The following is a 17,988-nucleotide window of genomic DNA, read 5'->3' on the forward strand; positions in this document are numbered from 1 at the left end:
GACATTTCTGAAGAGCTTCCTAGTTATGCCTCATTCACGCAGTGTTCAATCAGTGATTTTAAGCCAAAACCAGGTGCGTCTCTAGACGCAGAACAGAAGCAGATCTTTCCCTTACGTCTGTTGAGGCCTCACTACTGGTTGTGAATGAGGCTTTACACAGTAATAAGTGAGATGCTATGTAATATTGCACATTCTGGTTACTGGGGAAGATTGACATCAAACCCTGCAGCACCTGTAATGGTGGGCATCTTTATGGTCATCCATTTCTTCCACAATTACCTTGCATTGTACAGTATGGAGCAGTGTAAACCATAACGTGGCCACAGGGAGTTGGACCCTCATTGATCTGATACATTGTGGCAGCTGACCACTGTATGATCATTGTCAGTTTGGTATTCCTATAGCGTTCCCCAACCCCCCCAATCAACAGTATGTAGGTACCAGAGCACGAGGTGTAAATACAGCCCTGTCTACCCCTCTGCCAGATCCATCTTCTCCATGATGTACAGGGCCAGAAGAGATGCCTATGCAGGAACCTGGATGTGTCAGTCAAGAAAGAGGGAGGAGCTTGCAGGGGGAAGCACAGGGAGCAAGGGTTCAGATAGTGGCTTGGGCCCACCCACTGCTCATTTGCATATGGATTAAGAGCACCTTTTTCCAGAATGAGGAAACATAATGCCAAGTGAAAGGCAACATTAAATTCAACGGAGCTAGCCCTAGAAGACCTTTAACAGTGCATTTCCTGGAGACAGATCATTCAGAGATTACAGAACACACTGGCAGGCGAAGCTCAGATTTATTGCTTGATGTTCATCAGCTTAAAGACATGGTAATAAATATATAATAGATATATTGCTCACAATTCACTAGATGTAAGGAATTGCAACAAAAAAAATACAAAATAGGTATGAAAATTCTTTCTTAAAAGGTCTTCCTTAGAATAGTTCATCTCTAACCTGTAACATTCATTTAAAACAGCTTCCAGTAATGAGCAAAGTGACCAAGGAAGTAGAACGTGAAACTTACAGCTGATGCGTGTACAGTCCCTGCTGCACAACTCCACAATAATGAATGGCTAAACAAACATAAAACCAATCATGGGTGCTCAAAGGGGTATTCCCACCTTGGACTCAATAAATATGCCATAAATGTCCTACACTTCTCTGCCGAATGGGGCAATACCCTGACCTACCTAGTGAGGCATTTAATCTCTGCCTCAACAGGAAGGACGGGAAAAACTCATTTTGGAGATACATGCAGGTCCCCGAGGTGGGACCTGCAGCTTTCAGACATTTATGGCATGGCTAATGGATATGGTTGGAATAACCCTTTAATAAATATTTCACAACCACTGGTGCATACTATGGTACGCTCTTCTATCTCTGCTGTACTATATTGCAAACTGATAGATTACTTTTATTCTGAAGTCAGAACATGGGATGCAAATAAATGGAGATACAGCAGATTGTCAGCATTATTCTACTGTATCACTTCCAATACTTCACATTATTAGGAGTGTCCAAAAAGTGGCAGATTGTGTGCTCCTTTATTGCAACCTTCCATAGCACTGTATAGTTCACGGCCTTTACAAAGGGGCTTTATAGAAAGAAAAGAATGAGCAGGTGCTGCGAATGTAACAAGACTATTAGCATTGCTAATCTAGGAGAAGAAACAGCTAGTACGACAGCATGGCAGTAGTTTGGTGTTCCATTCTTTAAATAGTCTCTCCGGCGCACCCACAGAACGGTGTCCTTAGTGCAAATACCATGCCACGCAGTGAGTAGGTAAACATTGCCGAGTTGGATTTCCTGCATTATAGGGAGAAGGGAAAAGGCGAAGTGCTTGGGGAAAACAGAGGAGGGACTCTTCAACACATCACGTAGGTTCAGTTGGGACCAGAGTTGGGACATTTGGAATAGACTGCCGATGGCTACGTCTCCCAGTTTCAGTATAGCCGCTTCTCGTAACTGTAGAGGGGGGCATAAAAAAAAACACAGTAGAGAAGCAGATTTGTTAAAGTACATTTAACACATTGAAGAAATATGTAAACAGGGCAATGTTGAGAATAATAACACATGCATACAATTCTCATGGTGCTTGTAGACTTTCCCTATACCTTTCAATTTTCTGTATTTAGCAAGTTCTTTACCCCTATTGGTATATCTCTTACCATATATATTACTAGCACATTGTCTAACATACACATTCCCAATATACTCATGGCTTTATGATACACTTCAACATTACATATCTGCCAAGTAAAGAGAACCCAGGACGGGTGGGGGTGGTGGTTAACTGACTTTATATGGGGGACAGACATTTCAAAGTTCTAATTTTTACTCTGTTGCAAATATATGAATATTTTTGTAAATATTTAAAAAGTTGTACAATGATAAATGGAATGTATCATCTGTAGATGACACCAAGTTTTTATTATAAATATATTCATTGGACCTCATTCACATGGCAGAGCCGCTCGTTACTTTAATAATTTGTTACAAAAATGCTCTTTACTTCATTATAATGATGCCCACTGGTGTTTAATTTGTATAGTAATGTGAATGTCCACCTTGCTGAGATGGACACACATGCTCAATTCTATCTTTCAACTGCAACCAGTTATATTTATTTTTACACACTGACAGCTGCAACAGAAAGGACACGCCTATGAGCTGCCAGCCTGAAGAGAATCCAGAAGAACAATTGTGCCAATGACAGCTCTGGGTCTATATGAGGTCCAGGGCTGGTTCGAGGTTTGCCAGAAAGATTAAGAAAACTTGCTTCATAAGCTTCAAATCATTCAACATGAAAATGAAGGTTATGATGTAAAGTGGAGTAACTACACTGGTGAAATGAGTGCAAGATACAAAGATTATGAGAGGTGTCGGGTATATAAAGCAAATGCTTTTTATAAATAAAATAATTATCGGGTCAAAAGAAAAATTATAGCTAAAGGGGCTCTTCGCCGAATTCCAGGACATGTTTGCTAAGGATTCTTACGACTGTGGGGAAAACTAACCTACACGTTGCAAGAATCCAAACGGATCCCAATGCGCCCCCTGTATATGTTAAACAGTACCGACTTCCGCTGGCGGCATATGAGTCGCTATCGGAAATCGTCAAAAACTTGGTGAAGCGGGGGATCATCAGTCCAGTGCACAGCTCGTTCAACCATCCTGTGCTTGGGATTCTCAAACCCAATGGTCAATTCCGTCTCTGTTCGGACCTAAGGCAGTTAAAACGTGTATACATGTCCGGATGGCCCGTACCGTATATTGACCAGAGTGAGGATTATGTATCAAAATAAAAATCCAAAGCTAAAAACTTACAAGACTGTCTCCTGGTAAGAGTAAAGTTATGCTTTTCATAAAAAAAAAAAAAAGGATTTTTAAAAAGGAATAAAGTACAGTTACTGAACCTGCTAAACCTGTCAAGGATTTGTGTGAAATAACTAGGGATGAGCGAATCTGCTTCAGATTAAACATCCAAAGTCGATTCAATACTGTACAGAGCTTAATAACTTCAGAAATTGATTTATACTGTAAAAACCATTTCCAGTTCGGTTCCAAGTGGTACTGGGAGGTCAGGCCAGGAGCTGCGCTGGACTTACAGCGTGACAAACGCTTGTCTGCAAGGGGCCCAAAGGTTCTCAAAAGGGTTGCGGTCAGGAAGGATGGTGACCATGCCACAGGTTTCTCTCCTTTTATGCCCCTAGCAGCCAATGACTCAGAGGTAATCTTTGCAGCATGAGATGGTGCATTGCCATGTATGAAGATTCATTTTGTATGGAAGGCATGGCTCTTTTTGTACCATGGAAGAAAGCAGTCAGAAACGCTATATACTTTGCTGAGGTCATTTTTACACCTTCAGAGACCCTAAAAGAGAACTACCAGCTCTCCCCCCACGATTCTGGCCCAAAATATAAATCCGCCGCCTCCTAGTTAACACTACAGCCTTGTTGGGACACAGTGGCCATCCACTGCTCCAGCCATCTGGACCATCCAGGGTTGCACGGCACTCATCGGTAAACAAGACTGTTTGTCAACTAGTCTTCATGTATAACTGGGCCCACTGCAACAGTTTCTGCTTGTAAGCACTGGTTAGGGGTGGCCGAATGGTAGGTTTATACACAACTGCAAGCCTCTGGTGGATCAGACACCGTAAACGTTTGCAACAGCAGCTTCAAATACCAGTTTGCTGCTTTGTTAATGGTATTTCAGCAGCTGCTCTCAATCAGAACTTGTCTGGCAGAAACCTTCCTTATTATGCCTTTATCTGCACAAAGCCATCTGTGCTCTGAATCAGCTACAAATATCTTCACCGTACAATGATCACGCTCATGTTTTCGTGAAATATCTAATGTTTTCATACCTAGGCATTGCACTATTTGATGCCTTTCGGTGCTGGCACACAGTGCAGTTCTGCCAAGCATTCAGGATGCAGTTTTCAATTTAGCAGCCTCATTAAACCCTGGTGTTCTGCATAGTGGGAATGACAAAGTAATTTCAGCAGCCTGAATGCATGGCAGAACTGCACTGTGTGCTAGCACCCTTTATCTTTACCATCTTGCCTGAAAATTGTGGGCTGCATAATAATGTGGAACGTCCTTACCAAGTAATTTTTCTTTAATTGGGTCACCCGGCAAACTAATTACTATGAGATTGATTTCAGTGATCCACAGAGCCCCGAGACAATACCATCCATGAGTTTAATTGAAAAAACAAAAACAAAAACATCTTTATCACAAATTCAATTTGCATAATTTGGGAAGAGGTGAACATGATAAAAATACTTTTATATTTTGATAGGTCAGGCATTTTTTCCCTGCAGCAATACCAATGAGGTTTTCATTTTTTTTATTTTTATTTGTAAAATGAAGTCTTTTGAAGTTAATTATTTTGTTTACTTATGTTTTTAAAAACTTTTTTTTTTAAATTAAATTTTATTTCTAAAAGCATTAAACATGCAGCTACTGGATCGCTTTTACAATAGACAGCCACAGGCAGGGCTCAACCAGAACCTTGCTATGGCAGGCCTGGAAACCTTTACAAGGCTTATGGCTGCCACAGCACCCTAAGGCTTCCACAATCTTTTCACTCTGGAGCAGTTACCGGTAGCAACCTGCTCCATGTTAATGACCTCTGATATGCTGTGGTTGCAACTGACCATATCATTTTAGGTGTCAAGTCTCTGATCGGAGTTCTCGCTGATTATACTACCTGCAGGTGTCTGCTGTATAACAGCAGTCGCCGGCCAGCTGTGGCGCCTGCTCAACTCCTGAGGGGCTGCAATGTTTAAAACCCTGCCTTCCGCTGTGTATATAAGGCTAATCGCACAAAGGAGTTAACCGATGCACAATTCCATTGGTCTCACAATTATTATTTTTTTTTTTTAACTTAACTGGTGACCTGGAATGGTGCAAGATTTTTTAATGAAAAACTCACCTAGCCAGGGAGTCCCAATTCCCACACTGCAGCTCCTGTCACCGCCACTTCCAATCACAGCTGGAACAGAAGTGTTGCATGCAATCTACATGCATCTCTGCTGCCAGCCAATAAATGGCTTTAACGGTGGCAAGGACAGTGACAAGGTCTTTTTCATAGTATTACTTTTACAGCATGCCAGACCACATGTAATTATTTTTTCTTTAAATTTGCAGCTACTGAATGAAAACTCTTGTTTAAACTCACAGGCTGAACATGCTACAGATCTAGTCCTACTCTAAACTGAAGTGTGTGCAGATGCATGTTGTCTAAGCAGTGCTCTGTGAGCTGAACAGCCCGGAGTGCAGAACGGTGCTCTGTAGAATTTGTCACTTGCTGTTGATGTAGTTAAGCTCAAATTTGCTGCCTCTGAATGTAGACAGCTGTTGCCATTTACAGACAGCAAAAATCTTCAAAACAGTGAGTAATTGTAATACAAAGTAGATTAAAAAATAAATAAAAATAAATTTATAACTATTTATATAGTGATTTCGCCTTTATTTATACACAAATGGAAAACCCCTTTGTTTTTACATATGTGGTAAGCAGATAAAAATTTATAGAATGTGGATTAGCTATCTAATAAAGACCTTGCCCACACCTGAGCAAACCAATCCTTACTCGCTACCATATTTCAATTAAAGGGGTATTCTGGTTGGTTTAAAGGGGTTGTCAGAGTTCTGAAAAAAACATAGCACTGTAAATCTGATGGGCAGCAATATATAACTAAGATGAGCATGTTTTAGGCAAAAAATAAATATATATTTCCTAATTTCCCTGGTTCTCTTCTGGCCCTTTGTTTACCTGCAATAACGATCTGTGCCTCTCCCCCTGCTCTGCAAAGGGAGTGAATACAAATGCTGCCCCGAGTGACATGTCTGCCTGCTGGGAGATTCAGCAGCATGTTGTATTTGTAGGACTACAAGTCCCAGCTGTACAATGACACTGATACACACAGGATCTTCCCCCTACCTGTTCTGGTGCAATGCGCTGCAGAACTTCTCTAGTCTGTCAGCTCCTGTGCCCAGCATTTGTCTCCTCACTGCCTGGAGCTACTCAGTAAAGCCTTCAACCCCGAGTCTGTGCTGCAGAACGGGTTAAAGTTTTTCCTAAAGAATCCAGGGAGAGAGCAGAAGGCAGTGCAGGGGGCTTGGCCAGCACAGTGGCATCTCGTGTACAGACACATCTGCTCTCTCAGGCTTGTGCACAAATCATAAGAGCAGGTAGAGAAGCCGACATGACAGATCATGTGACCCCCTGAAATCCGAAAAAGCAGCCACCACAGATGCAGTAAGTGCATGGTAAAGCCTTCACATTTGCCTAGTTAGAAACAAACTGACAACCCCTTTAAGTTATCTCCTATTCACAGAATAGGGGATAACTATCAGATCGGTGGGGTTCGTATTGCTGGGACCCCACCAATCATGAGAACGAGGGCCCCATACCACCTGCTGCCCACAGCAGCTACCCTGAAATGACTGACACGGCACACATGTGCACGGCCGCTCAATTAATTTCTATGGGAGCATCGGAGATAGCCGAGTGCTGTACTCCCAACTCCAGAATTCCCATATGTTTGCAATTGACCTACTGGAGCGGTCCGTATAAACTAGTTCATAGTATGTTTTTATCCAAGAAAACAAATAGTTAAATGATCGCAATCCCTTGTGTGCTTGTTATAGATTAAATGAAGTTGCAAAATATAAGAAGTTAAATGCTCCACTACTTACATGGCAGAAATGTATATCTAGAATGGATGCATGTGCAAAGAAAGAAAAAGAAGATTAAAAGCCATCTGGTCACTGAAGTGGTTTTAACTGAGCCCATCACCAATAACTTAAAATTAGGCAACCAAAAATATAGGAGCAAATATACCTGACCGGAATATATTTTGTAACTTAAGACTTAAAATCCATGTTATCATTTAGGAAGTTAATAAAAAAAAAAATCTCAATGTGTAGTAGTAGTACAGAGCAAATAAGAGCAAGTTATACATTATATTAATGCATAAATCTTCGGATATATTAGTACTGGAAGAATAGGTTGGCGAGATAATACTTGCATGCGCTTCTCTTTTCATTCTAGTGATCAGTGGTGGTCTCCATTCTCAGACCCGCACCGATCAAAGCTTTTGATATGTCTTTATGACCTATGAAAAGTTCTACCAAAACTCAGTGCCCTTTCAAGCACCCAAAAACAAAAAATGGCGACTAACTGATTAGACCCATTTTAACAAGGTCTACTGACAAGCTTATGCCCATGTGGCCTGCAGGCCAACAGTCTTGATGTTTGCTGCCAAGGAAACAAGGGTCAGACAGGAGTTTGTTTTTTTTTACCCATTTTCAAGTTTCTATGGCTTCTAACAGTCTAGCAAACAAATCCATACCACACAATAAAATGTGTACGTACAGCTCTGCATATTGATAGGAAAGTCAAGGCAGATAGTACATCTGCTTAAAGTAGGACTACATCCTGGAGCCAGATCTCCTGGTGCTCCCAGAAAGTTAAAGGGGTTTTCTGATATTCTGAGGATCTATTCTCCAGATCGGTCATCAATATCAAAATTGGCAGGGGTCTAATACTCGGGACCCTCACTGATCAGCTGTTTGAGCAGTTTACCAAGCACAGCGCCTTCCATTGGCTAGCAGCTGTGCTTGGCAATGCAGCTCAGCCCCATTTACTAGATTCACTTGGCATCGAGCTGTACCTACCTAACATGACATCACTGACCTAGGAAAAGGCTGTAGCGTTAACCAGAACGCTGCAGTTTTCTCTAACAGTTGATCAACGGAGTCGCTGGGAGTCAGACAACCCCAATCTGATATGTATGGTCTATCCTGAGGCTAGGCAATCAATATCAATCTCAGAAAAAAAAACTTTAAGGCTGGGTTCACACGGGCATTGCAGGAACATGCGTGATTTTTCCCTACGAGTGCAAAGCGTTTTAATGCGTTTTGCACACGCGTGAGAAAAATTGGCATGTTTGGTACCCAGCCCCGAACCCGGACTTCTTCACAGAAGTTCAGGTTTGGGTTCAGGTTCAGTATTCTTTTATTTTATTTTTTTCCCCTTATAACATGGTTATAAAAGGGAAAATAATAGCATTCTTTAATACAGAATGCTTAGTAGGTGGTCAATTGAGGGTTAAAAAATAAAAATACACTCTCCTCCTCCAATTGATCGCGTAGCTGCCGGTCTCCTGTTCTTTCTTCAGGACCAGTCAAAGAACCTGTGGTGATGTCACTGAGCTCATCACATGGTCCATCACCATGGTGATGTATCATGTGATGAGCACCGTGATGTCACCACAGGTTCTTTGACAGGTCCTGAAGAAAGAACAGGAGACCGGCAGCTACGCAATCAATTGGAGGAGGAGAGGTTTTTAACCCTCAATTGACCTTCTACTAAGCATTCTGTATTAAAGAATGCTATTATTTTCCCTTATAACCATGTAATAAGGGAAATACAGTGAATAGACTTTCATCCTAGCAACCATGCGTGAAAATCGCACCGCATCCGCACTGGCTTGCGATTTTCACGCATCCCCATTCACTTCTATGGGGCCTGCGTTGTGCGAAAAACGCACAATATAGAGCATTCTGCGATTTTCACACAATGCACAAATGATGCGTGAAAATCACTGCTCATGTGCACAGCCCCATAGAAATGAATGGGTCCGGGATTCAGTGCGGGTGCAATGCCTTCACCTCACGCACTGCACCCGTGCGTAAAACTCGCCCATGTGAAAGGGGCCTAATTGGAATAGTTCAACTGGTATGGTTACGTTTTAAAAAATATAAATCTTATCCGTAAACATTAGACCACTTTAAACAGGTTTCTAAATAAAACACCTTACTATTAGATCACAAATAACCACCAGCAAGGATCTGATCCCTGAAAACCATATATGAATGCAAGCAAGTGCGTTACACTCCCTATAAAACATAGGTATATAATGCAAAAAAGATCACATTTCCATAACATACCTTAGGGCTTGTTCACACGACCGTATGGCTTTTTCAGTGTTTTGCGGGCCGTTTTTAACAGATCTGTTTTTTTGTTTCAGTAGTGTTTCCCGTACCATTCCATTTTATTTTCCCGTATAGCATATACAGTAATTACATAGAAAAAAAATATTGGTCTGGGCATAAAGTTTTCAATAGATGGTGCCGCAAAAATGGAACGGATACGGAAGACATACGGAAGCATTTCCGTATGTGTTCCGTTTCTTTTTGCGGACCCATTGCCTTGAATGGAGCCACAGAACGTGATTTGCGGGCAATAATAGTACATGTTCTATCTCTGAACGGAACAGAAAAACAGAAATACGGAAGCTGAATGCATACGGAGTACATTTATTTTTTGCCGAGCCATTGAAATGAATGTTTCCGTAAATGAAATGCAAAAAACGGTCGTGTGAACGAGCCCTTAAATGAAGCAAAACCATAACTACTTAAAGGAGTTTTGAGACTTCACTCCCGTTGAACTATCCTCTGGATAAGTCATCAGCATATGATTGTGACACCGGCCGATCAGCTGTTTGAGAAGGCACTGGCGCTCGCAGTAGCGCTGTGGCATTCAATCATACCCTAGGCTATGTGACATCATATTCAGTCACATGACCTAGTCCCATTTGAGTTAAAGGAGCTGCGCTGCAATACCAAGCACAGCCAGCCATTTTCAAATGGACGGCGCTGTGCTTGGCGAGCAGGGAGAAGGTCAGGGCCAGAGGATAGGTCACCAGTGTAAATTCTCAGAAAACCGTTTTAAGTTATGAAGAGAGCATTATAAGCCCTCACATGATGTGCATACACTGAAATAGCCATGCGATCAAATAGAGACTGGACTTGCTGTTTAATAAATTACTATGGTACGGTCAGGGTAAGGGGAACCACGGCTGACACATGGACTGTTTTCCAGTCGATCATGGTCATGTGCACGATTCCTAAAGTCCATATAAACATTTTCTCCCAGGCCCAGTAAAAATGTCTTATTTAGCTTGTGGCATGGACAACTTCTTTTCAGGGAATATATTTACCATCCATGTACGTTTTTAATGCTTATGAACTAATACTTATTCGATAAAAATCTAAATAGCATAAAGATGTAACCTCACCAGAAAAATTAAACCTAGAAAAACTACTTACGAATGGAGACCATGGACACCACCCTCGACTTGGGCCGACATTGTTCTCTTTTCCAGTTTCAGTTCTCCTGAATACATCATGGACCTGCACAAGTATCAAACCAGGCATTACTTCTCAAATTCTATCCTGACAATTTTTGGTAATTGCATCACTGAAACCAAACCCAAAACCTGCATTACAAAGGGTGAATTTTTTTCTTTAAATTGCAGCTAGTGCTAGGTATGTGTTTCATGTTTTCCTCTTAACCCCTTAAGGACCGGGCTCATTTTCACCTTAAGGACCAGGCCATTTTTTGCAAATCTGACCAGTGTCACTTTAAGTGGTGATAACTTTAAAAACGCTTTGACTTATCCAGGCCATTCTGAGATTGTTTTTTCGTCACATATTGTACTTCATGATACTAGTAAAAAAAAGTCAAAAAAATTAATTTTTTTGCATAATAAAATACCTAATTTACCAAAAATTTGGAAAAATTAGCAAATTTCAAAGTTTCAGTTTCTCTACTTCTGTAATACATAGTAATACCCCCAAAAATTGTGATGACTTAACATTCCCCATATGTCTACTTCATGTTTGAATTATTTTGGGAATGATATTTTATTTTTTGGGGATGTTACAAGGCTTAGAAGTTTAGAAGCAAATCTTGAAATTTTTCAGAAATTTACAAAAACCCAATTTTTAGGGACCACTACAGCTCTGAAGTCACTTTGCGAGGCTTACATAATAGAAACCGCCCAAAAATGACCCCATTCTATAAACTACACCCCTCAAGGTATTCAAAACTGATTTTACAAACTCCGTTAACCCTTTAGGTGTTGCACAAGAGTTATTGGCAAATGGGGATGAAATTTGAGAATTTCATTTTTTTGCCTAATTTTCCATTTTAACCCATTTTTTCCACTAACAAAGCAAGGGTTAACAGCCAAACAAGACTGTATCTTTATTGCCCTGACTCTGCTGTTTACAGAAACACCCCATATGTGGCCATAAACTACTGTACGGCCACACAGCGGGGCGTAGAGTGAAAGGTGCGCCGTATGGTTTTTGGAAGCCAGATTTTGCTGGACAGTTTTTTTGACACCATGTCCCATTTGAAGCCCCCTGATGCACCCCTAGAGTAGAAACTCCATAAAAGTGACCCCATCTAAGAAACTACACCCCTCAAGGTATTCAAAACTGATTTTACAAACTCCGTTAACCCTTTAGGTGTTGCACAAGAGTTATTGGCAAATGGGGATGAAATTTGAGAATTTCATTTTTTTGCCTAATTTTCCATTTTAACCCATTTTTTCCACTAACAAAGCAAGGGTTAACAGCCAAACAAGACTGTATCTTTATTGCCCTGACTCTACTGTTTACAGAAACACCCCATATGTGGCCATAAACTACTGTACGGCCACACAGCGGGGCGTAGAGTGAAAGGTGCGCCGTATGGTTTTTGGAAGCCAGATTGTGCTGGACAGTTTTTTTGACACCATGTCCAATTTGAAGCCCCCCTGATGCACCCCTAGAGTAGAAACTCCATAAAAGTGACCCCATCTAAGAAACTACACCCCTCAAGGTATTCAAAACTGATTTTACAAACTTTGTTAACCCTTTAGGTGTTGCACAAGATTCAATGGAAAATAGAGATATAATTTCAAAATTTCACTTTTTTGGCAGATTTTCCATTTTAATATTTTTTTTCCAGTAACAAAGCAAGGGTTAACAGCCAAACAAAACTCATTATTTATGGCCCTGATTCTGTAGTTTACAGAAACACCCCATATGTGGTCCTAAACTACTGTACGGGCACACGGCAGGGTGCAGAAGAAAAGGAATGCCATACGGTTTTTGGAAGGCAGATTTTGCTGGACTGGTTTTTTGACACCATGTCCCATTTGAAGCCCCCCTGATGCACCCCTAGAGTAGAAACTCCAAAAAAAGTGACCCCATTTTAGAAAGTACGGAATAGGGTGGCAGTATTGTTGGTACTAGTTTAGGGTACATATGATTTTTGGTTGCTCTATATTACACTTTTTGTGCGGCAAGGTAACAAGAAATAGCTTTTTTGGCATGTTTTTTTTTTTTGTTATTTACAACATTCATCTGACAGGTTAGATCACGTGGTAATTTTATAGAGCAGGTTGTCACGGACGCGGCGATACCTAATATGTATACTTTATTTTTATTTATGTACATTTTACACAATGATTTTATTTTTGAAACAAAAAAAAATCATGTTTTAGTGTTTCCATAGTCTAAGAGCCATAGTTTTTTCAGTTTTTGGGCGATTATCTTGAGTAGGGTCTCATTTTTTGCGGGATGAGATGACGGTTTGATTGGTACTATTTTGGCGTACATGCGACTTTTTTGATCACTTTTATTACCTTTTTTGGGAAGTAAGGTGGGCAAAATTTCAATTTTCTCATAGTTTTTATTTTTTTATTTTTATGGCGTTCACTGTGCGGGGAAAGTAACATGACCATTTTATAGATCAGGTCGTTACGGACGCGGCGATACCTAATATGTGTAGTGTATTTTATTTTTTTAATTTTTATTCAGTGATAAATGTTTTTTTTTTTATCTTAACTTTTTTCACTTTTTATTTGATTTTTTTGACCCAGACCCACTTGGTTCTTGAAGATCCAGTGGGTCTGATGTCTGTAAAATACAGAACAGAACCTATATAGGTTTCTGCACTGTATTTTACTTACACTGAACAGGTCTATGCTTTCAGCACAGATCTGTTCAGCACCATGGACAGCAGGACGCCTGATCAGGCGTCCTGTTGCCATGGGAACCTTCCCCGTCTGCTCAGTTATGGTCAGAACTTCGCAGACGGGGAAGGGTAAGGACGGGGTTCTGGGGGGGCTGTCTGGGGGCTCTCTCCTTCTCCCATCGGGGGGCTGCAAAGGCACAGCAGCCCCCCGATCGGAGAGGGAGGGAGCTCCCTCTTACTGTTAACCTTTTCCATACAGCGGTCCGTACGGACCGCTGTATGGAAAGGGTTAAACGGCTGACATCGCATCAACGATGTCAGCCGTTTATACCAGGGTGCCAGCAATGTGCTGGCACCCTGGTATACCCACTGTACACCAACGATTATGCAATGGGAGGCGGGCGGGGGATCGCGATCCCGCCTGCCGCACCGCCCGCCTCCCGCAACGCCCCCACTGCATGCGACACCCCCCCTGCACCACCCGCCGCCATCAAATCGTGCAGGGGTGCAGGGGGGGGGTTAACAATATTGATTTCGGGCACTCTGAAGTTTCTGATCCCCGCGGTCAGGGACCGCGGGGATCAGAAACGGCAAAAAGCGCAGCAAACCGCAGGTCTGAATTGACCTGCGGTTTTCTGCGATCGCCGATACGGGGGGGTCAAATGACCCCCCCCTGCGTTGTTACGGGATGCCGGCTGAATGATTTCAGCCGAAATCCCGTTCCGATTAACCCCAGCGGCGCCGGAATTAAGATTTTAAGTTAGGACGTACCGGTACGCCCTTGGTCCTTAAGGACTCGGGAAATAGGGCGTACCGGTACGCCCTATGTCCTTAAGGGGTTAAAAGAGCATCTGTTAGCAGATCTGCACCTATGAAACTGGCCGATCTGTTACATGTGCACTTGGCAGCTGAAGACATCCGTGTTAGTCCCATGTTCATGTGCCCACATTGCTGAGAAAAATGATGTTATACTATATGCAAATGAGCCTCTAGGAGCAACGGGGGCGTTGTCATTACACCTAGATGCTCTTCCTTGCAACTGCAAGAGGTGAACGCATTGCACCCGCACTGAATCTGGACCTATTCATTTCTATGGGGCTGTGCAGATGAGCGGTGATCACTTGTGCTCTGCGTGAAAAATCGCACCATGCTCCTCTGTGTGTTTTCAACGCAACGCAGGCCCCATAGAAGTGAATGGGGCTGCGTGAAAATCGCAAGCATCCGCAAGCAAGTGCGGATGCGGTGCGATTTTCACGCACGGTTGCTAGGAGACCATCGGGATGGAGACCCGATCATTATTATTTTCCCTTATAACATGGTTATAAGGGAAAATAATAGCATTCCTAATACAGAATGCTTAATACAATAGGGGTGGAGAAGTAAAAAAAAAAAATAATTATAATTTAACTCACCTTAATCCACTTGCTCGCGCAGCCCGGCTTCTCTTCTGTCTTCATCTTTGCTGTGCACAGGAAAAGGACCTGTGTTGATGTCACTGCGCTCATCACATGGTCCGTCACATGAACCATTACCATGGTGATGATCATGTGATGGACCATGTGATGAGCGCAGCGACGTCAAAGGTTCTATTCCTCAAAGATGAAGACAGAAGAGAAGCCGGGCTGCGCGATCAAGTGGATTAAGGAGAGTTAAATTATTATTATTAATTTTTTTTTTTAACCCCTCCAGCCCTTTTGTACTAAGCATTCTGTATTAAGAATGCTATTATTTTCCCTTATAACCATGTTATAAGGGAAAATAATACAATCTACAGAACACCTAACCCAAACCTGAACTTCTGTTAAGTAGTTCGGGTACCAAACATGCCGAATTTTCTCACGCGCGTGCAAAATGCATTACAATGTTTTGCACTCATATGGAAAAAAATAAAAATCGCGCATTTTCCCACAACGCACCCACATCTTATCCGGGCAAAAAACATGACGCCCGTGTAAAAGAGGCCTAAAGTAACCAGCACTTGTGTGCCTTAAGCCCAATTCACATTAACTATTTTTGGTCCCCATCCGAGCCACTTTTATTGTGGATTTGATGCAGACCTGTTCCTTTCAAGTGGACTGTCAGCATCTGTATGCCCTATTCTTGTCTGTTTAAGGGTACTTGCACACTAGCATTGTTCGGATCCGGCAAACATTCTTTTTTTCCCCCCTGATCCATTAGATCAGGGATGTCAAACTCGTGGCCCTCCAGCTGTTGCAAAACTACAACTCCCATCATGCCTGGGCATACTACAGCTATCAGGGAATGATGGAGTTGTCTGGGGGGCCATGAGTTTGACATCCATGCATTAGATGAATCCGTCTCATCCAGAATAACGGATCCGGTATTTAAAATTTATTTAAAAGATCAAAAGAAACCAGCTCCTCCTATATATTACAGTGCATGTGCAGACCGGAAAACCAGATCCGGCGACACGACAATTTCTGAAAATACTTAGTACAAGATCCGGCATTAATACCTCTCAATGGAAATTAATGCCGGATCCGACAAGTGCGGTATTCTGGGATTTTGGCCGGAAAGAGTCAAATACCATACAAAAAAGGTATGGAACAGAAGACATCCTGATGCATACTGAACGGATAGCTTTGCATTCAGAATGCATTAGGACAAAACTGCTGAGTTTTGTTTTTTCCCCCCAGTATTGAGACCCTTTACCGGATTTCAATACTGGAAAAGAATAACGCTAGTGTGAAAGTACCCTTAATTACAAAAAGAGGCATTGTGGGGGAAGGGGGGCGGGGGGGGGGAAATAAAAAAAAATGAGAAAGACACAGGTAGAGTAGTAAATGAACTGCTTACCGTAAAATGGAAAGACTTTTGGCCCCTATGTCTTGACAGCCATGTTGAATGCCTGCAATCAAGTATGGTGCAAATTTATGGATGGACCCTTTGTCCTGAATAGAACCAGACACACCTTGAGCCACTTTCACTTTGTCCCCTTCACTGTGATGAAATAAATAAAACGCACACAGTTACAAAGTAGAAATTACATAGGAAGGTATTCAATTTAGACTTCTGAAACGTGGATATTTATGACCCAGTGACAGGGAGCTCAGCTGCAGTTATCTGGCACAGCAACTACACCGTGTATTGAGCTGTCCACTTCTGGCTCCATATACAGTGTAAATTTAAATTGGTGTGGGTGCCAGAGCCTCAAACTAATACTGATGACCTATGATAGGTTATCAATACTAGTCAACATTGAAGTTCTAGAAACCTCCTTTAAACAGTCCCTCTTAATGACCATTACCGATAACTGCAATGCAACATGATTTGTGCCACCCTAATGCTTGCTTTGTCTTTATGGTTAGACTAAAATTCTATCCAACTGCTGATCTAGCACAACGTTTGAGGAAAAAGGGAAAACCGTAATAGGAGCGGCTGATAGAGGAGGAAACAAAAACTTAAGCAGACCTGAAATATCTTTTCTGGCTACTAGTATTTTTCTCCATGGCATCCAGTGACCCCATTCCTCTGTATTTCTTTAGTCTCACACCGTCAGAAAAGAAATATTCACCAGGCGCTTCTGTGGTTGCAGCCAACAAGGAGCCCATCATCACTGAATAGAGAACAGAAAGAAAATTATGCAAAATGAAATACAAAAACGCCAGAAATGGGAGCCATTTTGCCTGTGAATGAATGCTGTAGGACAATAGGTTGGCTTTTTATAGATAAGTTACGTCATAAATAACAGACTGGTGGCGGGCAAATGTCAGGCAGTGCCACCGATTAGCTGTTGGAAAGGACCTCAATTGAATAGGAATAACCTTCAATACGAGGCGCAGCTACTACCTGGCATCCAACAGATCAAATTGCTGGGAACTACGTAGGCTTTATCCAATAGGAGAAATACCCGCCTCCTATAGACTCTATTTAACCATTCCATGCATCCCTGGACGCCCGCGGCATGGTTCAAAACATCAGTCATTGAGGGGGGGGGGGGGGGAAGAAAGCAGCAAATAGCAGACCGCAACAGTGACCAGCCTCTCTAGCATCGCGGCTGACACTAAGAAGGCTGGTCACCGATGTTTTGATCCGCGTGACAGTGGGTGTCCAGCGATCCGAGGGACAGAGGTGCCAGGCACTGCGCAAGTATTGTCTATAGGAGGGGCCTGGGCATTGGGGGTGGGGATTTCTACTATTGCATCACCCCTTTAATTCTGGCCATAATCGTGGGATGGCAGCTGTTACTAGCATCATGGTGTTAATGAGAGAGTTTGCCGGAACGACCCCCTTGCCATGATGTATTATTACTTGAAGGGAAAGAAAGATTAACTGTCTTTGTGACAATCACGCATACAAATGATTTGAAACCGTTTTCCATCAAAACATGATTAATACTGCCTCAGCTTTTTTTTTTTATCAATAAAACTGGGCAAAAAAAAAAAAAAAAAAAAAAAAAAAAAAAAAAATCGACACCATGTATGGCCAGCAAAGCTTTTTATTACTTGTGGTTTTTGGGTGCAGATTTGATGTGGTCTTGCTACAGATCTCACTCTTGCATTATAAAGTGTGAAATTCACACCAAAAATTGCAAATGTAATACATACTGTGGATTTCTAAATCCAAACGGCAGGACAATTTCTGTACAGAACCAATAGACCGTGTAAATGTTTTGTCTAATTGGATACACGCTGCT

General features: G+C 42.0%; 1 protein-coding gene across 4 annotated transcripts in view; it reads right to left on the minus strand.

Annotated features, from left to right (window-relative positions):
• Positions 1-777: 777 nt before the first annotated feature.
• Positions 778-17,988, minus strand: part of IMPDH1 (inosine monophosphate dehydrogenase 1) — a 227,795-nt gene continuing 210,584 nt past the window's right edge. For all 4 annotated transcript variants that reach the window (XM_044279934.1, XM_044279937.1, XM_044279936.1 and 1 more), the window contains 4 exons: positions 16,764-16,908; positions 16,149-16,292; positions 10,631-10,714; positions 778-1,967 (listed from right to left, as the gene is read on the minus strand). In XM_044279934.1, the coding sequence (XP_044135869.1) occupies positions 1,946-1,967; positions 10,631-10,714; positions 16,149-16,292; positions 16,764-16,908 (395 nt within the window). In that variant the 3' untranslated portion in view covers positions 778-1,945. The remainder of the gene's footprint in view (positions 1,968-10,630; positions 10,715-16,148; positions 16,293-16,763; positions 16,909-17,988) is intronic.

The sequence above is a fragment of the Bufo gargarizans genome, chromosome 2 (genome assembly GCF_014858855.1).
Source record: "Bufo gargarizans isolate SCDJY-AF-19 chromosome 2, ASM1485885v1, whole genome shotgun sequence".
In the NCBI taxonomy this organism is placed as follows: domain Eukaryota; kingdom Metazoa; phylum Chordata; class Amphibia; order Anura; family Bufonidae; genus Bufo; species Bufo gargarizans.